The following is a 25,000-nucleotide window of genomic DNA, read 5'->3' as shown; positions in this document are numbered from 1 at the left end:
GGCTCCTAAAGTGCATATGAAAATCTCAGGTGTAGATCATATGATTAGTGTTGTTTTGCGCCAAGATATTTTAATGAATTTTGTGGGAAAATTTTCACACCACTTGAGTGGGCCACAAATGACTATGGCAACATTTACGGCAACAGTCACAGCTCAGCTCAAGATACCAGGGAGATTAGTCTTGACTTGAGATTTCATGGGGGAATGTACTACATTTCCCTGTACCAGTACATCTTATATATATTTACCCATAAATATACTCGGGGATTGCTGTTGGTTTTACTTGATATCTTTTAACCCTTAAACGCCTATTGGACGTATCATACGTCGACTAAAATTGTCTGTTATGCGAGTGGACGCATTCCCGTCGCCCACTACAAAAATTTCAACTCGTCAATCCTTGACTCGACTTAAATGGTCGAAAACGCAATTGTAAGCTGAAACTCTTACATTCTAGTAATATTCAATCATGTACCTTCATTTTGCAACAAATTAAAGTCTCTAGCACAATATTTCGATTTATGGTGAATTTTTGAAAAAAAAATTTTCTTGCATTTAGCGGTAACTTTCGGCAAAATTTCATAAATTCTTTCGTCATTTTGTCGTAATTTTTGCACCATTTTATATTAGCTTATATAAAGTTTTATATATGAAAACAAAGCATTTCATGTACAATACAGCAAAATACAACCATGGTTGTAGCTTTTATCAGTTTGGAAATATTTTATATAAACCATGATAATGCTAAATTTCAACCTTCGGTCAACTTTGACTCGACCGAAATGGTAAAACGCAATTTTAAGCTAAAACTCATATGATTCTAGTAATATTCAATCATGTACCTTCATTTTTTGCAAACAAACTGGAAGTCTCTAGCACAATATTTCAGATTTATGGTGAATTTCTGAAAAAATTTTTTCCCCTTACGTCTCATGCAATGGTAACTCGGCCGAACATCTCAGAAATTCTTTCATCATGTTGTCGTAATGTTTGCATCATTTTACATTAGTCGTTACATAAACTTTATATATGAAAATGTGCAATTTCATGTAGAATACAACAGAAAATAGCTTTATGGTTGTAGCTTTATCAGTTTTGAAATATTTTCATAAATCACGATAATCTGCAAAATTTCAACCTTCGGGTCAACTTTAACTCGACCGGAATGGTCAAAAACGCAATTGTAAGCTAAAAACTCCTACATTCTTGTAATATTCAATCGTTTAAATTCATTTTGCAATAAATTGAAGTCTCTAGCAATATTTCGATTTATGGTGAATTTTAAAAAACATTTTCCTTACGCTCATGCGCTGTAACCCGCCGAACATCTCAGAAATTCTTTTCCTCGTTGTCGTATTATTTGCACCGCTTTATATTAGTTTTACATAAACTTTTATATATGACAATGTGCGCAATTTCATGTACAATACAACAAAAATAACTCATGGTTGTAGCTTGTATCAGTTTTGAAATATTTCCATATAAATCACGGATCAATAGAAAAATTTAATTTTTGGTCAACTTTAACTTCGACCGAAATGGTTTAAAACTGCAATTGTAAAGCTAAAACACTTACAGTCTAGTAATTTTCAATCAATTAGCTTCATTTTTCAACAAACGGAAGTCTCTAGCACAATATTTTGATTTATGGTGAATTTTTGAAAAAATTTTTTTATGTCCGCGACATTACTAATTCATGCATCATTTTGTGATAATATTTTCTTTGTGTTGCTTTGATCGTCTTAAAATTTGTTATATACCAAAATCATCGCAATTTAGTGTACAAATACAACTAAAAAATTAACTCATTAGCTTTAACTGTTTTGCTTATATGCGTATTTGTATACAATTATATACTTGAGTTTTATTTTTTTCGCTGTCATACATTCCAATATTTATGTATGATAATGATATTTTTCATTTCTGATGGTTGCATACTAAACTTCAGGCAATGACAAAAAAATGAGCCAAAAATGAACTCTTAATCTTAAAACTAAGCTGCATGTGATTTTTGAAAAATCTTTTTCGGCTTCGGCGCTAACTCACCGAACGCCGCCGGCATACGGGAGACGTTTTTGTAAATAGGGCTTCGGCGTTAAAGGGTTAAGTTCGTGTGTCAGCTGTAATTGTAATTATGCAAAGTAAACTTCAAAAAACATCAGAAAGACTATGTATAACTCACTAAAAGTAACTACTTCTCCCCCATCCCAGTACATCTCGTAAATATTTGTACACACAAATATACTCAGGAATTGTTGATGATTTTAGTTATTATCTTGTACAATATTATGTGAGCTGTAATTATAATTTTGCAAAATAAAGTGAATAAAAAATATTAGAAAGAATTTGTATAAATCGTTAAAGCTAGAGTATTTTTACAAGTATCTTGGAAAAGAGGCCCCACACAGGATTGGAAATATTTCCTCAACTTCTCATGGAAGGAACAAAATTTGGTTAGAATTTTCATCTTTTACCATGTGCATTTGCATGTCGTCCTCTTTCCGGTGTTGTGTGTGTTAAATTGGTCAACCTTAAAGTTTGCCTGGTCTCCAGGAATTTTTAATGTATATTTAGTGTGGCCTGTAAAGGTTAAAGTCTTCCACCAAACATCCTGCACCTGCAGCCATCTGCATCACATTTCCTTGCAAAATATCCTGTTCTAAGGGCAACAATCACAAAGGGAACCATAGCTGATGTTTTGAGCACTCAAAGTCTAGCAGGAAGCTGCCTCCAGAGATTGTGGAGTGTCTGGCAAGACTTTGGAGTAGAACCCTGGGTGGCGATTGTTCTCAGGTAGTGATACATCATGCTGTTTGTTATACTTCCACCTCTGCCGGTGTCCCCAACAACCTTCCTTGTGTACCTTTACCATGCATCTTTGTCGGTCTGTGATATCCTTCCGTCACCACTCAGATAAGTTCCAAGTTTTGTAGGAAGAGATCAGACAGTTGTTACACAAGATGGTGATTGATCCAGTCCTAGACAGGTCACCAGGGTCATACAATAATTTTTTCCTCGTTCTCAGAGCCTTGGGGGCTGGAGACCAGTGCATTGGATATCTTCAGTCTGATTCCTTTTTTGATGGAGTCATGCACTTCAGCCCTGGCAGCCATCCAGAAAGGTGACTGGATGATTTCCATCAATATTCAGGACGCATACTTCCACATCCCTCTCTACCCTCAATTGAAGAAGTATATGTGCTGTGTTTTGGTTTGAGCACAGCACCACAAGTATTCACCTGTTTTTTGGAACCATTAGCTGGATGAAATTATGTACTAGGAATCCAAGTTCTAGTATAACTGGACTACTGGTTAGTTCTTGCCAACTCATTTTGAGTGATCTTGAGGGCAAAGGATTGTCTTCTGCATCTAGCTTCTGTGCTGGGCAGTCTGATCATTGTCAGCAATTCTATTCTTCTTCTGACCCAGTTGATAGTCTACCTGGGAATGAAGATTGATTCTCTTTTTGGGCTTGTCTGATGGAGAGATGAGTAGATAATTATCTGTCACTGCTGAGAGCATTTTGACCTTGATAAAAGTCTCTAGCCACAAAGTGGCTAGCTCTTCTGTGGCACATGGCCTCTTTAGAGAAGTTTGTCAACAGGGCCCCTGTGTGGATGAGACAATTCAGTTTTTCCAGACTCAATTCCATTGGTAGTTCTTTTCAGAACTTTTAGGTTCTCTTTGTTGGTTGGGAGATTGATCAAGATTGCTGATAGGTCTGGCTCTAGACCTCAAGAGCCCAGACCTCACATTGTCCACAGACATGTTGGCGTCAGGTTGGGGAGCCATTCTGGACAACATTGACGTATCAGGGAGTTGGACTGTAGAAGAGAGCAAGTTGGCAGTTGTGAAGGGTCTTATGCAGGTGAAACATCTAGTCAGGGACAAGATGGTTTCAGCCTACTCTGACAATTCAACTTCTCTTAAATAAGGAGGCAAGGAAGCACAAAATGAAGGGGTTTGTTCAGGCTAGCAGAGAAAGTTCTCTTTTGGACCAATTACAGGAACATTATTCTTCTACTACAGTGGAGTTATTGCTGGCCAGCTCAGCAGGAAAGGGAAAGTTTTACCATCAGAATGATCTCTTTGTGTACAGGTCTGTCAGAAGGTGTGGAACCTTGGGGAGCCCTGAACATCGTTTTGTTTGCAACTCCCCAAAATGTAAAACTCCCAGTTTACTGCACTCCATGGTCGAATCTGGACCTTCCCACTTTCCTTCCATTTGCAGTCTTGATGAAAGTGCTCAAGTTATGAGCAATGGATAACTCAGTGGTGGCCGCAAAGTAAATGGTTTCCTGAGCTACCACTCCTGGTGGCAAATAGCAAAACCTCCACATGCTTCATGTGACCATCTGACCGAATGGAGATTGTCAATTGTGTCTTGGGAGCTCGAGGCTTTTCAAGAGCTGCTAAGGAATCAATCCGTATTTTAGAAGGCCCTCCACCAATAGATCTTATCAACAAAAACGGTCAGTTTATTGATCTCAGTGCTTTTCCCAAAGGATATCTAGCACTCACACCTCTATAGAGAATGTGATTAAGTTCCTCTGGTATCCCTGGTACGCTAATCAACTTTCTATTCTGGTAGTTAAAGGATATTGCTTCTATTCTGGCAGTTGAAGGATATTGTTCTGTATCTTCTGTTCTGCGACACGCTAACTTCCATATCTCACATGACTTAGATCTGAAAGAGGTCTTCTGATCTTTTGAGCTGGAAGCTCAGAAATCCTACTTATCAACATTTAGGATGGAGTTTAGACATAGTCCTTAAATTTTTGGCATTACCTTAGTTTGAGCCTTTTACGAAAACTTCCCTTAAGAACTTAACTTTGAATGCATTTTTTCTTTTAGCTCTTCCTAGGCCGAATTGTATTAGTGAGCTACAGGCCCTTTGCTCAAAGGGATGTCTGTCTGTTTCATTGTTTAGGGCCAAAAACAATGTCAAAGTGCAAGCCTTTTCCAGATTTGTATGGTGCTTAGTTTAACTTCCTTAGTAGGCAATGAAGAGAAAGCTCTGCTGTGTCCAGTTAGAGCTTAAACCTGTAGGAGGAGGAGTTGAGAATTTATTTTGTGGTGTTAGGAGGCCAAACACTCATGTCTACAAGTCTTATGCCATTGTTTCTACATTAAGGGGACCGCCTCAGTTGGAGTACCTGGAAATACGCACAATTTTGAGGTTTGTGGCGAAATCTGAGTTTTACTCATTTCTGGTAACATTGATGTGCGCCACAGCCAGACGTAAAACATTAGTGCTGGAAGCAACCTGTAAGTGGGTCAAAATGATTTTTGTGTAGTATCCGCAATGAAAATATCACAAAAAATGGTTTTTATATCCTTCGTTCCGTCTTTCTTTATAAATTTTCCATAATCACTTTTGTTATCGACGACATTTTCCTATCCTCATGATTTCTGAGCGGAGGCGGGAGCAGTGAAACCAACCTAAATCAGTAACCTGCGCATACCTTCGACGTAATTTTATTGTTTTACTTCTTGAGCTGGAGTTGTTGTACTTTATATATCAAAGTCTGTTTTTTTTTCTTGTTTTATTCATCAAAATGCCATGGAAAAAGTTTTTAGTCAAGAAAGCGTGCATAATAGCTAGAGAAAGGTTGAAAGAAAGACTTGGAAAGAAGAACGAAGATAACAAGAAAGAACACTCAAGATGAAGCATATGGTTCATCACCTCCCAGGCCCTAGCTGACAGCCAGTCATCCACATCGCCTGCCTCCCCCCGTCAGCTGTTCCCACTGCCATTGATATGACGTTGATGGTGATGATAATGGGTATAGAGCCACCATTCCACCAGTCTAATGAAAGTGAAAATTAATGTACCTGAAGATCGCGAAAGGCGATATAAAGATATATCTGCCTGCCCACTTGAGATGAATTGTTGCTAAAATGCATCAAAGGGAAGGATTTATGGAATGCCAACGAATCTTTCATTCATAAAATATGGGGTAAAATGCCCAAATGTCAAATTTTCAGGGACTGAAAGATGCATCGAGGCTGCGAAATCACTGCAATGACATAATGTCGGCTATGAAGAAAGCAGCCTAGTAGAGACATAATAGGCCATCTCAGGTAAATATAAATTCTCTTTTTTATATGCAATAAACTGTATATATCAAAATATATTTGTTCATAATGTCAATAAGATTTCTTCCTTATCTTTGCAAGTACACACATATAATATACAAACTCCATACACCTATATATATATATATATATATATATATATATATATATATATATATATATATATATATATATACAAGCACTCATCCCCAATAATAATAATAATAATAATAATAATAATAGTTTTTTCTTTATTTTTCCAGGGCAGTAGGGCTGGAAAGAAAGAGCCAGAAGGAAAAGAAGTAGCTCACAGAGCCCCATCTAAAAAAGAAAGAAAAAGGCTACAGTTAGCAAGGGACCCAGGATATGAAGCAGGCAGTTTCTGGTAACTCTGCCGACAATGAATGGTGGTGTCTCATGATACCTCTAGTTTAATATAACTTCTTTTAAAGTTGGGGACCAGATACCATAGAAGTATGCCGTTGAATAAGAAAATCAACCTTAAGTAAATTTCTTATTGATGCCCATGCAGTTTTCACTGAGGAATTTCATTCACGGAAACTTTAACACGCCGATATCTCAAAACTATGTTTTTGCAGTATATGGGCTAAACCTTAAACCCCAAGGCTTTTTATTTGTTGTCTGATTTTCAAAATCTAAATACATTGAAATTTGATAAATTCTACATCGAAAGAATAGGAAGAATTTTCAAATTATTCCAGTTTCTATTTTTTATGAATTTTTGAATTAATAAAAAAAAAAAAAAAATTTTTTAAATTGATGAAATTTTTATTTATTTATTTTTTTTTTAAATCTTTCTCAATTCATCGGATAGAGCAACTCTTTGTGAGTATTAATTGCTTTAGTTATTAAAATTTAGTTAAAAGCTAAGGAAGCCTTAGAGTTTTAAAGCAATGCATCTAAAAATCAGAAAAAAAAATTAATATAAAAAAAACGAGTGGATAGAAATTTATGAAACTTTCCATTAGGTGACTTATAAATGGGTAGCAAAACATAATTGCTCCAGGTAATATTTTGATACCCTACCCCCGAACTGAGGCGGTTCCCTTAATTAAATCGAAACAAGTAGAAAGGAATTCTGCTCTTTTACTCTTTTTGAAGGTAAAACCTCACAATGTTTGTGCTTAAGCATGTCTTTTAACTTCTTAAAAGCCTATTGCCAGAAAAGTTTGTTAATGTAGCTCAGTGGAAGTGTAACTAGGTTTCACCTCGCATTATTTGCGAGACATCAGAGTTTTGTATGATAATTGTAAAGCCCTTAGAGCTGTCCTCTTAGCAGGGACGATTTTATCCGGAACAGAATATGAGGACAATTTTCATTCTCCTCATATCAAGTTTTCAGGAAATCCCAGTGTTGAGTTTTGGGAGCATGAAATTACATACTGGTGTAAAGGAGAGTACCTTCATATCTGAAGTTAGATGTTGTATTTTAGTTACGGAGTGTTTGTTGTGGGCTTTTGATTCTAGGAATTGAGTCACTAGAACTCTATGGGACGGTCTTATTTTCCATGTAAGGATCCTCTGAAAAGCCTTACTACGGGGGCCTTACACACACCATGTTGTGGAATCACTTTCTGGCAGCAGTATGTTTAGAAGCTTTTTCCCTTTCAAAAAAGCTTTTTAGCTCACTTGGGTGAGTGGATATTTCTTTGGTTGCACTAACCCATTACATCTTGATTGTTAACGTGAACCTAAGGTAAGATTCATCCCAAATAATGAAAACTTTTACAATCAGATTTATTTCAGTGCTTACCTACTATTAAAGTGGAAACTCATCCAGCCACCCCATATCTTAGAGGGTTGTCAGTAAGAATTAAGACAACCTAAATATTCCAACACCACTTAGTGGGGAAACAGGTGATGATACAGTCCATCCAGGTCAGCCAAGCGTTGTTATTTATTTTTTTATTATTATTATTATTATATTATTATTTGAAAGCTGGTCGACTTAACAGTGTGAAGAAACAAGCTAACTTTTAACAGTAGGCAAGTATCCAAATAAAGTTTCATTTTGTATTTTGCATATGCTGTATCTTATGTGATGGATGCTTCCATTCACCTACACTAAATCTTTATCGTAACATCTGTTTCTAACGTAGTGACGTTTGTACGGCTGTTTTTTAGCTCTTAAGTTTTTTTTAATCTTTATGTAACAGCTGTATTAGCATTATGTCCCAATGTTCACATCATTGAGGCCTTCCAATTTCAGGTGCTATTGCTTTTGAGACCAATACTAAAACAATGAAGAGGAGGTAGTGTAAGTCTCCTTTGAACATTCTTCATAAATAGATAGGATGGAGCCTTTATGAGCTACGACGAGACCTTTTCAATGTAGTGCTCTTATTCGACATTGCAGCCTGGCTGGTGGCACAGGCTCATACTTTTATCATTTCAAGACTCTCGTAGTACCATAATCTTTACTGTGGGGGTATCACCTATAGCCTAGTCTATGTTAGTTGATAATACCTTATGGTAGCTTAAGTTAGTTGCAGCATTCTTTGGTGAAAAGCAGCTATTTTCAGAAAAAACCCTTGTAGATAGAGGTGGTTTACTGTACTGCTAATGAAGTGGCAGTTTTACTTTTAACAGAGTAGCACAACAAAAACATACACTTGAAATGTAATTTAAAGTTGGTTATAGATATTCCTACTCTTAAACTGTTTCAGGTTCTTTCCTACGCAAATTGTCAAACTGGATTCATGTAAATTATGGCACTGGTAAGGCAGTGGTTTACACATATGGAAAAAAATTCAAGCCTTTGTAAAATATAGTAAGTCTTACATACCTTCCCTCATGTGATGCTTAAATATGTGGCCCCATTTGTCGTCTATGTCTTCTTCTCTTGGCCAGTTTAAAATATAAATAGACCCTTTGAACCTGAAAATAATGAAGAAATATAATTTATTGGAATCCCCTATTTTAAATATTGTGACACTAATATATACACTTAGTATAGAAACTATTCCCAAATTCATTGTACTGTACTGTACAGTATATTCAGCATCGACCTCTCTTATATTCCACCCAAAATTTGAATTCATAACCTCTGTACTGTAATCCTACCTCATCAAGTTGAAAATGAAGTGTAAAATAAAGAAGTTATTTTCCACTTTACATTGGGACTGAACAGGGTATATCTTGCTAATAACCGGAAGTTATAAAAGAAGGGGCGTCAACTAAACACTTTTACAGCACCTGACGAGTTCCCTGGGAATGGTGAATACCCTTCACCAGCTAGTTTAACCAACTTCATAACCAAACCGAAGCCAAGTGATAGTGTTTAATTCAAAAGACCCCAATAAGTGAATCTGAAGCAAATAAACAAAAAATTGTTCAAAATATCAAATTAAACCTTTACTTCTCATAAGGCTCAAACAAGGACCTCTTGGGTGACAGGTGAAAGCTGAAAGGTCCCTAGTTTAATCTGAATATCAGGTAGATATGTACTTCAGCATTTTGCATCTTAATGTGTGCGCTCATTTTCTTGGGTCTGGTACATTGAATTGACCTTGATCACTTGGCCACAGGTGGGTCAGGAAGTTGAGCAGATGTGCTTAGGCTGCTCAGATAGATCATCACTTTCAGTTCAGCTATATTACTTTTGCATCGGCAACTCTTGGGCTCCGTAGTCCTCGTTTCTGAGCTTATTTTATTTTCTCTTGTCTTCCACATCCTTTGCATTATATCTTTCCTCTATTCCTTCTGTAAACAAGTTGTTTTCTACTAAATTTTCATCATTTTCTTTATATGGCTGCTATGGCTCTAGCTTTTATTCTTCTTTGCTTCGCTCCTTTCATTTCAGTGTTTAGTATGTTTATCATCTGCCTGCTGACCTACATAATGCGCTTCATTTAAATTCAATGATTTAAGTTTCCATTAGCTGTAGATTTCCAAAGTATATACTCTTATTGTTGACTTCTTCCTTTTCTTTTTATTTCCTCTTCCTGATTTTTCTTCCATCTATCTTCTGTATAATTCCTACATTCTTTCATCCATTAACTTGTTTCTGTCCTCTCTCACTTCCTGTAACACCCCTTTCTGGAAAACATTTCCCATTTTCTTCTCTTCAATACTATTCTTCCACTGATAATTCTCATTTTCATTTCAGACATGCCCATCTCTCTTCTTAATGGAGATACTGTACTTTGGCGTTTCTAGAAGCTCCCAACATTTTCCTTGTCATCCCATTTTCTATCTTGAAGCCTTTTTTTTATCTCTGTTTCACATATGTTCATCACTGTGAAGTTCTTCATTGGATGGGTCGATATCGTCCTCGGATAGCACTCTGCTGGGCCCGCGTTCGAGTCTCAGACCGGCCAATAAAGAACTAGAGGAATTTATTTCTGGTGATAGAAATTTATTTCTCGGTATAATGGCCTGACTCTATAATAAGCTGCAGGGTCCCGTTGCTAGGTAACAATTGGTTCTGTACGAAAGTAAGTCCTAATCCTTCTGGCCAGCCTCTCTGGGAGAGCCAGTTAATCAGCCCAGTGGCCATGCTAAACTAAGGTATACTTAATTTTTTCACTGCATTTTGCAATAACTGTTTGATAATTTGCCCAGTGTCCTGTTATTTTCCTCTTTTTGTACTTTACCACATTTCTTTTTAATTCGTAGATATTTCATATTTTGTTCTATATGCCTTCTGTCTCCTTGATGTCATGTGTAATATATATACTATTAAACTGCTTTAATAAGTATTTCCTTCCCCTGTGTGCCTTTATTACTTCCCTTATTTTCTCTGTTGCTGTTTTTATATCCTTTACTATTACTAGCCCGTCATTCATGACAAATAACGACCTTATGTTCAAGGCTTCATCCCTAAATTCATCTACTTTTTTCTTCCTTTCTTTTATAATTTTACTTGTTATTATTTGAAACAAGGTCGTGGATACCGTGCACTTTTATTTAATTACACTTGTCACTGTGTATTCTTCCATATCTTCACTCCATTAGTCTAATCTTATCTCCTTCATATATATCTTATATCTCAGCTGCTGCTAAGTTCTTTCACTATTTCTCTCGGCTCCTCTCTTTTGACTGAGTCGTAAGTCTTCCTAAATTCTGTTGATATCACTGTCAGTCATTGCTGCTTTCTAAAGTTTTTATCTGCAGAGTACTTCAGTAAGAAGAGTTTATCTTCCTCCCTTCATCCTTTTGACGATAGTCTTTACTTCTTTCCATAGTTTTTTTCTACAAAGTACTCTTCCTTTTATAGTTTTCATCTATAAAGTACTGTTCCTATTTTAGCTTTTTTTTTTCTGCAGAGTACTGCGGTAGGAATAGATTATCTTCTGCCCTTGCTCCTTTTGATTATCAGTCCTTGCTTCCTTCTATAGCATTTTCAAAGTATTATTCCTGCACTACCTTTTTTCTACGAAGTACTGTTCCTACCATAGTTTTTTTTTCTTTTCTACAAAGTACTGCAGTAGGAATAGGTTCTTTTCCACTCTTTCTCGTTTGAGAACCCTTCTTGATTTTCTGGGGTCTTATCATTTGACCCAAGATGTTCTCCTGTATGAATTTTGTTGGGGCTATCGGTCTAAAATTTTTATGAACATTTCCTTACTTTTTCCGCATTTAGTCCTGGCTTCCAAGTTGGTCTTATTCTGTTTAGGTCTTGCCCTGGGCCTGCTGCATCCATGTGTTCTCGTAGGTCTCGAGAGAACCTAGTTTCCTGCATGCCTCTTTCCTCACACTACTGCTTTCATCCTCTTTCATGTTTCTTTTCCAGAGACTTTAAATTTGCTTACCTGTTCCTTCTTTAGATAGATTTCCATTTTCATCATAAATTTTAATTTTTCTCTCATTTTCTCTCTGCTTAATTTTCCTTTGCTATCCCATACCTTCTTTCCTCCTCTTGTCACCTCTTCTGTTGGCATTTGTATTTAGTGAATACACTTTCCCAGTGATTAGTTGCATCTTGTTCGTCTGTCCCAGGTATTGTCTATATGCCATTTCTGTTTCGTCTTCTTGTTAGTTTCTCGGTTTTCTATTAACATTATCCGTATTTTTTTCTCCTCCGTTATCATTCCATTCATCCTTGGTTGTTCTACTACTACTATTTCTTTTGACCCCACTTGTCTTTTTTATTTGTCATTCAGCTGTTCATCTGCTGTCCTTTTTACAATGTTGTTAAACTTCTCAGAATTGCTTATTTCTTCATTCATTGTTTTATATTTTCTTCCCATTTTTCCTTTCTAAAAATTGACCTTCTGTTCTCCATGTAAATTTAGCTTTAGTAGGTTACGGTCTGATATGTCCATGATCTTTTTATCATCAACTATCATTGCTTTACACACATTACATTTTGTTGTTGACTATCATTCTGTCTGTTTCTCTCTTCCATTTATCATCCCCATTTAGTGAGGTTAATCCATGCCTGTGAAACCTAAATGTCCGTTGAAATCTCCCAGATCCATTAATGCTGGTTTTGTATTTGAAGGATTATCAGCAAAAAGGTTATTCATATTGGCTAAATTATAAGAAAGCTTCATGAATGACTACATAATCTATTTCAAATCACTTTTCTCCTTTTGTATTTGTATAAATATTACTAGAAGATAACTTTGACAATACTGTACTACATTTGCTCTGCAGAAAAATTAAAATTAAAATCTTCCAATTACTAATGAATGAAATAACTTTACATGCCTGCTACAGGTAATTACTTAATTCATTCTAACTAGCAATTCTGAATGTCAAGATATTGCCATGTTGATCTTCATGAGTAATTATTCAGACTGTGCTGCATGCAATAATGTAGAATTAATACTTACTCTGTAGCATACATAGTCCAATCTTGAGGATTGTAAATGGTCCTCATCATTTTTGTAAAGGTACCTTTGGTACTTATGAAACTTGCAGTTTGGCTGGAATAAAGAATTGGATTACAAAGAGATATATTTTTTTAAATTAAAGATATTTAAGTAACAAAGAAGTTGGTTTTCCAAATATTTTCTAACAGGAGTTATATATCTGGTAATTGTTGGTTGGCAGTTAAAAAAAAAGTAAAGTTGTTGTACTCGGTTTATATTGACTCCATTTCCTGTCCAGCTGGGTTCTAACTGCTTGTGGGTGGCTCACGGACTGTTGTACAGGTGGCCACATGACAGCAGTTAGGTCTCAGTGGCTCTTGAATCTCTACCACATAAACTGTCTTGTCTTCATGCACCGACAGTCATTTTGCCTGATGGTCAAGCCATCTTCTGCTCTGGAGTGGTCCTCCCGTTTATTTCTAGTCTTCGGCCTCAGCTGCTCTTGGCAGGAGAAGTAGTTGAAGAGGAGAAGGAAGTCGTCACCAGCACTTTTTGTTCATTTGGTGCTGTCACCTCTTCACCTTATGCTTCCAGTGCTTGTAAGCAGAGGAAAAAGGAGGCTGCTTCGTCTCCCTGCAGAGTTTTGTGAGGCTTTCAGCAGTTATTCCTCTGCTGAGAGGACTGATGGGATTCTTGCTAGCTGCACCAATTGCTGAGTGCAAAATTAAAACCGCTACCTGAGGTTGTCTGGCCACCAGCTTGGGTAGCAAGTCTTAACTGGACTGGCCTGAGTTCCTGGTCTACGCACCCGGGAACCTCTGCCAGTAAGGCCCAGTGAAAGCAGTTAAGAAAAAGCAGGCAGGTGCTCTCGCACCCTTCTCCCATTCTGTAGTGAGAACAGCCCAGGGGGCCTGGGAAAGTGACTCAGCCCAACTGGCATGAGGAAGTCCCCTTTTCAGTATTTCTTTCCTATAGAAGTCCAGCTTCCTGGAAGACTAGGGCACGTTCGAGGGACAGTCCCCACCCACATCTGTGTGAGCAGGACCACTCGACCCGACCTGTGTGGACGACATCACTGCTGGTGGATTAACCTACACAGCCTTGCTCACCTGGGAAGACTTTGGTCTTTTCCTGGCTAGGCCTGATGTGGTGTCCATATATTATGTTTTGCACTTTATAGTTATGAATACATTAACTGGATATTCTTAAAATTTCATAATATAAATAGTTGATGACTTACGACTGTTTTAGGTTCTGACCAAGATCTGTAGATATTATAGTTATGAATACATTAACTGGATATTCTAAAAATTTCATGGTACAAATAGTTCCCGACTTAAGACTGGTTTATGTTCTGACAAAGATCTATAGATATAGGAGGGCCTTCTCAACCCTGACCCAAAGTAAGACTTCTGCACAGGTACAGACCATGACATAGACCAGACCTAGGTGTGGCCTTGACCATTTCCACCCAAGCATGCCAAAGGTCGATCATCTCTTGACCGGGCAGCTGTTCTCAAGTAATTGGGCATTTTTCAAATGCTTCTCAAATAGGGAAAAAATAAGGAGCTTATTTTTCGTAAATTTCCTAAGGACACCACCACAAGGAAAAGGTGGGAAAAAGAAAACGCTAAATGGTTGGATAATTAGGTCAAGTTGGAAAAAGAGGGGAAAACTGGGAAAAAGAGAAAACGGTGATGTATCTTAAGTTTCATGAGACTTATGCATGAACAACTGCTACAGTTGAATATGATTTGAAGAGAAGTTCTTTTCACCCACACAAGTAGCATGCCTTGTCACTGGAAGTATTATTAGTACAGTACCTGGGAAGATGTTATTAGCACAGCCTCGGCGTAACGGAGTTGGGTCCAAAAGCTTATAAGTTTTTAAGAGAAGTGTGGAAATTACTGTTTCCTTTTTATCAACCTTATATCACAGATCAAGTAAGATAGCTGTAGAACATGGTATTCTGGAATCGTTAATCAGCTTATTTTAAAATTCAGATGAGTCAGTGGCTTAACACGAGCGTATTTGTGTAATTTCCTCTTGACGAGTGCAGTGTTGCACAAATATGGAGTTATGATAAAGGTTCCAGACACTTTTGTATGATCCATTTCCCAAGGTTAAATCATATATATATATATATATATATATATATATATATATATTATATATATATATATATATATATATATATATATATATATATATATATATATATATATATATATATATATATATACAGTATATATATTGATCGTGTGTGTATGTTTATTTTCATGATATTGCCTTGTAATATGTATAGCATTCTATGATTTTGATATATTTACTATTCTAGTTATAATGTGTCCTGTTTAGTAATAATAACTGTTGAAATATCGTATGTAGTATTAATGTCAGATCTCAAAAGAATTAGTAATACAATTTAATAATAATGAAGTATGTGATCGTGCATTTTGTCTCCCAGCAACGTGTTCTGTACTCGTGATTTCATATGTCGTGTTTTGTTTAAGTTGTCATCGCGAAAGATAATGTGTTAACAAGCAAGAGAATGGCAATCGAGTTGTGTAAGGTTTTGTCTCATATGAGAAAAAGACAAATGATTTTGCAGTGTTTAATGTACTGTTCTGAAAACAAGCTTTGGTTCTTCATCTTGTTTTGAAAGCGTGCCATTTGTGACTAGCCAGGAGCTCTATGTTTTGATTGTGTTGAGATTTCGTTAAGAGCTTCGTCCCAAACGATTTTCTGGTAAAGTGTACCTTTTTGAGAGTAAAAGCACATCTCGATCGATTATGTCGTGTTTTGTAAGATTGCATTGCTCTGATCATGAATTGTTGTAACACGCTAAATGGCCCCAAAACGTTTTGCTCAGGGAATGATGTCATCCGATTGTTTCGTTTCTAACTGGAATGTAAAAGTTTGTTCATTTTGATTTTAGAGACTGTTAGTGTGGTTCTCTCTCTCTCTCTCTCTCTCTCTCTCTCTCTCTCTCTCTCTCTCTCTCTCTCTCTCTCTCTCTCTCTCTTCAAAAGAGAGAAATTATTAATGTAAAATATTTGTGCGGTCACTGATATTAATCTTAGCTTTTGAGATCTGAATGTAGGAAAAGTGTGTAACAGCACCTAACAAAAAAGTGTGTTTAGTGAATCTCAAGCAGCTGCATTTTGGGTGATTTTGCAATAGTTTTTGCAAGCTTGTGTAAGGTAAAGTGAATTTTGCTTACTATTGCCATGGTAGGGTAAGGTATATTAAGAAGTGTTTGCCTAAGTGAAATTCTTTTGGTAAATCTTTTGTGTATTTTTGTGTGTTCTTGTGTTTGCAATCTTAATTTTTCACATTTTATATATTGATGATTTAACATTTATTTACTTAGCATTTTAAATATTTCTTGATAATTTAACATTGCATACTTGATTTAATATTCATTTACTAAGATTTTCTTTTCATTTCTTGAGTAATTCTCAATAGTTTAAATTTTGCTTGATTTAATTTCTTGATAAATTAAACTTAGTAATTTAACTCTACAATTAATTAAATTTTGTGTTGTTTTCAAGTAATAGAAAATTTTTTCAGGTTGTGAATTCTAGTTATAAATTCTGAATTTAAAAATAAATTTTTTTATTTAAAGTTTTTAAAAACAGTGTTTCATTTATTGACCACCAGTGAACAGGATTATTTGTGTGCATAAGGCAAAGTGATAAACGTGTTTTGTTCCTTTACTTTTGCTGAAGTGAATTAAGACCAGGGAAACAGTTCAAGTTGTTTGAAAGTGATAAACTTGTTTTGTTCCTTTACTTTTGCTGAAGTGAATTAAGACCAGGGAAACAGTTCAAGTTGTTTGAAAGTGATAAACTTGTTTTGTTCCTTTACTTTTGCTGAAGTGAATTAAGATCAGGGAAACAGTTAAAGTTGTTTGATGGAGGATGCCCTTCCATCAAACAACTTGAACTGTTTCCCTGGTCTTAATTCACTTCAGCAAAAATAAAGGAACAAAACATGTTTATCACTTTGCCTTAAGCACACAAATAATCCTATTCACTGGTGGTCAATAAATGAAAAACTGTTTTTAAACACTTTAAATACAAAAATTTATTTTTAAATTCAGAATTTATAACTAGAATTTACAATCTGAAAAATTTTCCATTACTTGAAAACAACACAAAATTTAATCAATTCTTGAGTTAAATTACAAAGTTGAATTTATCAAGAAATTAAATCAAGCAAAATTTGAACCATTAAAAATTACTCAAGAACTGAAAAGAAAATCTTAGTAAATGAATATTAAATCAAGTATGCAATGTTAAAGTTGTTTGATGGAGTGATGCCCTTCCGTAAGTAAATCTTGAGTTAAATTACAAAGTTAATTTATCAAGAAATTAAATCAAACAAAATTTAAACTATTAAGAATTACACAAGAACTGAAAAGAAAATCTTAGTAAATGAATATTAAATCAAGTATGCAATGTTAAATTATCAAGAAATATTTCTTGATATATTTCTTGTTTAATTGTTGATACCTCACACTTGGTTTGATAAAGTTAGTTTGATTTTTTTACTTGGTTAATAAGCTTGTTTTGATAAACTTAGATTTTTTCATGTGGTTAATAAGCTCTTTAAGGGATCACTGTTACCTTTAGAGTACTCAGTCGTAATTTTTATTTTTATGAGAGTTCAGGTATCTGGCTGAAGTGAGGTAAATTTTTGAACTCTGTGATTAGTTGTGTAATAACCAGGTACTTTGTACACATTGTGACTATATATATATATATATATATATATATATATATATATATATATATATATATATATATATATATATATATATATATATATATATATATATATATATATATATATTACAGTATGTCTTATATGTGTTTTCTGTAAAATTAATATGTTTTTGTAATTTTGGTATATTTTCTCTTGTGTTTGTCATATGTTGTGTGTTGTGATATCAGGCCTCAGATCTCAAAAGGGTTGGTTGGCTGTGTGATAGCATAAGATACATCTTCCTGTAGACTATTGTGTACACAGCTGAATGTTTGATCAGGTGTCAGTTGGTGGCCACAGGAAATCCTTTATGCGAGAGAGAACCTAAACCACTTAAGTTATCAGTTGAAGGGAGAAGAGGTGACAGGCCTGATATTATTTGTTGACCAGGGCGAGGATATCGCTGGTTTGCCTCTGTGTTTGTACAAGTGTTCAAGCAGGAAAACCCTTGTCAGTCATACAGATAAGAGGCAGGCAGGCATATATAGCTCTCTGAGCCTGAGGCAGAGAACAAATGATCTGTTTATTCCTATTGGAAAGGAAGAAATTCTGTTTATTCCTGTTGGAGAAGAAGAAACACTATTCCTGTTTCTTCCAGGGTGACCACTTTCTAAAAATGCCTAACTGGCAACCCAGGTTTAACCTTGTAGAAGAATTTTGATAAAACTAATCAGTTCACACAGAGACCTGGTAAAGATAGGTTGCTCTCTCTCTCTCTCTCTCTCTCTCTCTCTCTCTCTCTCTCTCTCTCTCTCTCTCTCTCTCTCTTCATTCAGAAGAGTGTAAGATTTGTGGTCACTCCCAAACATGTAAGTTCTGGAAACTGTTAATAATATTTAATGCTCCCTTGGTAGGATCTGGTGTAAGAAAAGAGCGTAACAGGCCTTAGGTAAAAGTGTATACTGCTACAGCAAAAAAGGACTTGTGTAAAAGTGTTCAGAAACTTGTATAAGGTAAAGTGGTTTTTACTTATTTTTTACCATGGTAAAAAGGTAGATATAATCTTTAAACAGATTTTGCCTTAGTGAAATTATTGTTGATAAACTTTTTGTGCACTTTTATATGTTCTTGTTTTTACATTTCTTTTGTGTGTTCTTGTGTTTACAATTTCACAGTTTTACCCAAATTTTTGTGTTGGTGATTTAACATTGATTTAATTAGCACTTCATATGTGTTGATACTTTAACATTGCATACTTGTTTTGATTTTCATTTGTTAAGATTTCTTTTCCAAATTTGGAGTTGTTGTTGTTGTTGGGTTCCCCAGACTCTGTTATGCCAGGAAGCCTGCACCAGCGCCAAGAAGGACACCACGCTTTTACTGGATCTGACCATAACTGTGTGGTAGTGTGGATGTTGTGTTGTTGTCTAAGGGCTGCCAAGTTACTGCAATCTACTAAGAGATGTGTAATTGTGTGAGGACTAACTTGCAGAGTGGACATATGTCTGTTTGGGTGTTGTCTATCTCACGGTGTTTGTAGGTGTTTAGTGATTGGTGATGACCACAGCGAAGTCGAGTCAGGTGTACTCTCTCCAATCTTGAGAGCTGTGTTTCTGTACTGCTTATGTTGGGTGGGGGTGCAGGTATTTTGTTGTTGGGAAGGTTATTAAGTGCTTGTCTGGTGAGGTGAGTATGGATGTGCTTTTTGTTTTGTGTGCTGTTTGTGGGTGGTGGTATAGGAATTCAAGATATCTGTGTAGTGTCTGTGTGGTGTATTCGCTATTTGCCTGTGTGTTGGAGGGTGGTCATGAAGGTAATAACATGGGTTGTTTGTGTTGTTTATGACCGATGCAAAAAGAATTGTGTGCCTCTCATGTCTAAGTGTTGCCTGATGGTGAGAATCTTGGTTTTAAGCGTGTAAGTGTTCTATTGGTGTGGATTGTGTACTGCCAGGATGATTCTCAGAGCTGTGTTTTGTATTATTTGTAGTTTGTTTAGTTGTGTGTTGGATATGGGGGTGCCAGGCTGGGCTGGCGTGTTTACTCCAATTTGGCATGAACCCATACCCTTATATCTGAGGCTCTGGAAGCAGAGTCAGTTAGAAAAGGCATCAGGGCAGGAGTGTGTAGATGTGTGGAGAGGTGACTGTGACAACTCGAACAGACTTGTGAGTTATAAAATTTCTGAATGCCCATAGTACAAGTGAAATTCAAAGTCCACACACGAATTTTACGATGTGCCTTTTAAGATAAAGACTTCGGTCATTGCTACCCATTGAAAGGTGGAAAAGTTATACAGTTTAAAGACTAAATAAATGTAATTAAGGGGAAACAAATTTCATTTAACCAACATTAACAAAAGAAGAACTTATGAAATATTGAAAGACAGCCGACATCTGAGCACGATAAGTGAAGTTCCAGCATAGTTAAATATCGAGCAACTTGTTCCTATGAAGTGAAAGGAAGCAGTACAACAGACAGTTATAAGAAGTGCAAGCTTTCCCCATTACAGAATTTTTGGTGTCAGCTTAGGGATTTTCCGAATTCCACAGCCGATAACAAGAAGAAACAATTAGTGCGTGCTATCTTTAAAATCTACAGACCATCTTCAAGCTGTTTTCCAGCAAAGATCAACCTCTACTGGTCCGGCGAAGTTTGTAATAAGACAAGATCGAACATATCAAATTAAGTGAAAGTTGTTTCCCTTATAAAGACAGTTACAAAGTGTAACCAGTAAGTGTTTCCACCAAAGATTCAGTCACCCCACACGCGAATCTTCACTCCGAAAATTAAGACAGTTTAAAATTTAAAAGACAATTTAACCCAACGATCATAGATTTCGGGAAGAAGAAAGAACATTAGTATCCAACATAGAAGCAGAAGACGAATTTTACGACCGAAATCAAGATATGCAGTTTCACTCAGCGAAAGAGAGAGGAATTTCACGCAGCAGCCGACGTAGAAGAAAACGTGCTCATTCCCTTTGCAATTCGCGAGAGAGAGGAAAGAAGAGAGACCCCAGCAACACCAACACAAGAAGTTACAAGTTATCCTGGTTTCTCCATCCCAGTAAGGCTTGCACTTCTTATTAACTGTCTGTTGTACTGCTTCCTTTCACTTCGTAGGAACAAGTTGCTCGATATTTAACTATGCTGGAACGTCACTTATCGTGCTCAGATGTCGGCTGTCTTTCAATATTTCATAAGTTCTTCTTTTGTTAATGTTGGTTAAATGAAATTTGTTTCCCCTTAATTACATTTATTTATTCTTTAAACTGTATAACTTTTCCACCTTTAAGTGGGTAGCAATGACCGAGTCTTTATCTTAAAAGGCACATCGTAAAATTCGTGGACCTAGAATTTCACTTGTACTATGGGCATTCAGAAATTTTATAAGTTCACAAGTCTGTTCGAGTTGTCACAGTCACCTCTCCACACATCTCGCACACTCCCTGCCCTGATGCCTTTTTCTAACTGACTCTGCTTCCAGAGCCTTCGTATATACGGGTATGGGTTCGATGCCTAAATCTGGTATAATTTTCCCTAGTTTCGTCCAGATGGGCTTCCCTTTTCCATTAATGTTTCACGTTTGTCTATGCAATTCATTCAACGGTTGTTATCGAGTTAACGTTATGGTGTGCGAGAGGTCACCGGGCGAGGTCAAGATCTAAATTAGTTCATCTTTTTGCCCAGCGCAGTACGGGTAAACACTTTTAGTCACTGGCGACGAATGGTTAAACTCAGCATCTGTTATGACTTAGTTTTCGTTAACGTCCTTTCTGTTTTTGCTGTCTCTGTCTTTATCAGTGATTTTCTGTATGCCCTTGTGCGTATATCGAAAAAATTAGTTTATTGAATTATAGACTCGTTTCTATTATAATCTCCGTGAAACATTAATGGAAAAGGGAAGCCCATCTGGACATAACTAGGGAAAATTATACCAGATTTAAGCATCGAACCCATACCCATATATACGAAGGCTCTGGAAGCAGAGTCAGTTAGAAAAAGGCATCAGGGCAGGGAGTGTGTGAGATGTGGAGAGGTGACTGTGACAACTCAAACAGACTTGGGAACTTATAAAATTTCTGAATGCCCATAGTACAAGTGAAATTCTAAGTCCACGAATTTTACGATGTGCCTTTTAAGATAAAGACTCGATCATTGCTACCCATTGAAAGGTGGAAAAGTTATACAGTTTAAAGACTAAATAAATGAAATACCAACATTAACAAAAGAAGAACTTATGAAATATTGAAAGATAGCCGACATCTGAGCACGATAAGTGAAGTTCCAGCATAGTTAAATATCGAGCAACTTGTTCCTATGAAGTGAAAGCAAGCAGTACAACAGACAGTTATAAGAAGTGCAAGCCTTCCCCATTACAGAATTTTTGGTGTCAGCTTAGGGATTTTCCGAATTCCACAGCCGATAACAAGAAGAAACAATTAGTGCGTGCTATCTTTAAAATCTACAGACCATCTTCAAGCTGTTTTCCAGCAAAGATCAACCTCTACTGGTCCGGCGAAGTTTGTAATAAGACAAGATCGAACATATCAAATTTAAGTGAAAGTTGTTTCCCTTATAAAGACAGTTACAAAGTGTAACCAGTAAGTGTTTCCACCGAAGATTCAGTCACTCCACACGCGAATCTCCACTCCGAAAAGTAAGACAGTTTAAAATTTAAAAGACAATTTAACCCAACGATCATCGATTTCGGGAAGAAGAAAGAACATTAGTGCATCCAACATAGAAGCAGAAGACGAATTCTACGACCGAAATCAAGACGATATGCAGTTTCACTCAGCGAGAGAGGAATTTCACGCGGCAGCCCGGCGTGAGAAACGTGCGCTCATTCCCTTTGCAATTCGAGAGAGGAAAGAAGAGAGACCCCAGCAACACCAAACACAAGAAGTTACAAGTTATCCTGGTTTCTCCATCCCAGTAGGCTTAAACTTCTTATTAACTGTCTGTTGTACTGCTTCCTTTCACTTCGAGGGAACAAGTTGCTCGATTTTAACTATGCTGGAACTTCTTATCGTGCTCAGATGTCGGCTGTCTTTCAATATTCATAAGTTCTTCTTTTTGTTAATGTTGGTTAAATGAAATTTATGTTTCCCCTTAATTACATTTATTTGTCTTTAAACTGTATAACTTTTCCACCTTTCAGTGGGTAGCAATGACCTGAGTCTTTATCTTAAAAGGCACATCGTAAAATTCGTGGACTTAGAATTTCACTTGTACTATGGGCATTCAGAAATTTTATAAGTTCACAAGTCTGTTAGTTGTCACAGTCACCTCTCCACACACATCTAGGCATTACCCTGCCCTGATGCCTTTTCTAACTGACTCTGCTTCCAGAGCCTTCAAGCCCATATATGGGTATGGGTTCGATGCCTAAATCTGGTATAATTTTCCCTAGTTTCGTCCAGATGGGCTTCCGCTTTCCATTAATGTTTCACGTTTAATTGTCGCTAATTCATTCAACGGTTGGTATCGAGTTAACGTTATGGTGTGCGAGAGGTCACCGGGCGAGGTCAAGATCTAAATTGGTTCATCTTTTTGCCCAGCGCAGTACAGGTAGTGCTCGAGTTACGATAATTCGACTTACAATAATTCGCTTTTACGATGGGATTAGCAATTAATATCGATCACGACAATATTTTGAAAATACGTATTTTAAATTTCGCGGGCGACAGCGCGGGCAACAACGTGCAATCAGGCAGCATACGATTATGCGATCGTTCGCCAGAGGCTGGAATAGGTACATTAATTCAATGAGCGACCTCACTTGCGTTGTAGTCGGAAGTTAAAATAGGTCAGTGTTCGTTTGCAATTTTTGTGCGTTTGTAAATACAGGTAGTGCATGAGTGGCGATAATGCGTCTTACGATAGTCGAGTTTCTGATGGAGTTAGTAATTAATAACGGTGATGCGACAATATTTAGAAAATATTTTTAAATTTCGAGCAGGCACAAGCAACAGCGTACTACAATTGCCGTAGAATCAGGCAGCAAGAAAGACCAACTTACAATAGACCAACTTCTTTTTCTCCATCTCTTTACTCCATCTTCTAGTTAAAAAGTAAGAGAATAATAAAAGCATTGTTAGTAACCTTATACTCTTAAGAAATCGACAGCCATAAACAACTGAACGAGACTCTGTTGTTTTGCTAATAACCAAATCGGATAACAACTGTTTTGCTTGTATTTCAACCATCACGTGCGGTTAAACAATTATTGTAGTTATGTTAAAAATGACGTTAAGAAGTACTGATATGTTTTACACTACCCTTATCGCTTTGGAGAAAAGATCGGCAAGGAAATATACTGCTGCAGTAAAATTAAGCTGCAAGTTGTAGCTGACGCTGAGAAAAGAATGTTCAACTGCTAATGACTATAAATTATCGTGCATTGGCAACATGGATGAAACTTCGACTGCAAATAAAATTGGAAAGTATTTTAATCAAAACTACTGGACATGAAAGAACACATATTACTGCTGTTTTCACGCCGATAAAAGATACATACGTAAAGCTCGTGGTATGATGATGAAATCAAGAGAAAATAGCGAACAGAATCTTGATTTTTTTTGTTTACACAAAACAAAGGGCCAGCCGCCAACGTCATCTACTGACAAAAAAAATGGCTAAAATAATTTCACAACGAGACATATTCAAGTTATATTTCGACATAAAAACACTTCGTATAACGAAAAATACACGTCCCTTATAAATAAAGTATCTAGAGATTCATTTACGCTAACTTGAAGCAAGAAATGCCCTCTGAACCGAGTTAAATGCATCGAAATAAAGACCGCGTGATCGATTCCGAAACCAAAACATTTGATCGATATGATCGGAATTTATAATGCAAAAGCAGTATAAGAATATTTACGATTAGATACAGTGTAGTAAAGCATAACATTTTAAAAGATCCATGGAAAAGATGCACATTCGTTATTTTGATGTTTTGTATAATCACGCGGTGTTATGTGAAAATAGAATACAGTATAATGTAGGACTAGGCTACCGATATGATATACGAAAAGTGCAGGCCAGGCCTTGTTTGTTATTCCAGTTTCTCTTAATACTGGCTTATCATGTCAGTCTGCATTGAACCTGCAGAATTAGCTGACACTAATAATTACTATACCATATATGTATAAAGTATACTATGTAGTGTAGGCTAGGCTACCATATATGTATAGATGGTACTGATTACCCTAGTGTAGGCTAGGCCATATTCGAGTTACGATTTTTTCAACAAACGATGGGTTTTTTGGAACCTAACCCCATCGTAAGTAGGGGAATACCTGTACAGGTAAACACTTTTAGTCACTGGCGACGAACGGTTAAACTCAGCATCTGTTATGATTTAGTTTTCTTTAACGTCCTTTCTGTTTTTGCTGTCTCTGTCTTTATCAGTGATTTTCTGTATG

The 25,000-nt window shown here is 36.4% G+C and overlaps 2 protein-coding genes across 5 annotated transcripts in view; one reads left to right on the top strand and one right to left on the bottom strand.

The window, feature by feature from the left end:
• The window catches only part of LOC136836086 (vacuolar protein sorting-associated protein 26C), a 340,756-nt gene that overhangs the window by 78,502 nt on the left and 237,254 nt on the right, over positions 1-25,000 (top strand). The window lies entirely within an intron of this gene.
• LOC136836111 (uncharacterized) overlaps positions 1-25,000 on the bottom strand; it is a 169,609-nt gene that overhangs the window by 5,305 nt on the left and 139,304 nt on the right. The window contains exons 16-17 of the mRNA XM_067100102.1: positions 12,878-12,970; positions 8,884-8,975 (exon numbers count right to left, since the gene is read on the bottom strand). Of these exons, the coding sequence (XP_066956203.1) occupies positions 8,884-8,975; positions 12,878-12,970 (185 nt within the window). The remainder of the gene's footprint in view (positions 1-8,883; positions 8,976-12,877; positions 12,971-25,000) is intronic.

The sequence above is a fragment of the Macrobrachium rosenbergii genome, chromosome 56, assembly GCF_040412425.1.
Source record: "Macrobrachium rosenbergii isolate ZJJX-2024 chromosome 56, ASM4041242v1, whole genome shotgun sequence".
Lineage (NCBI taxonomy): Eukaryota > Metazoa > Arthropoda > Malacostraca > Decapoda > Palaemonidae > Macrobrachium > Macrobrachium rosenbergii.
This window is presented reverse-complemented; position numbering and strand designations above follow the sequence as displayed.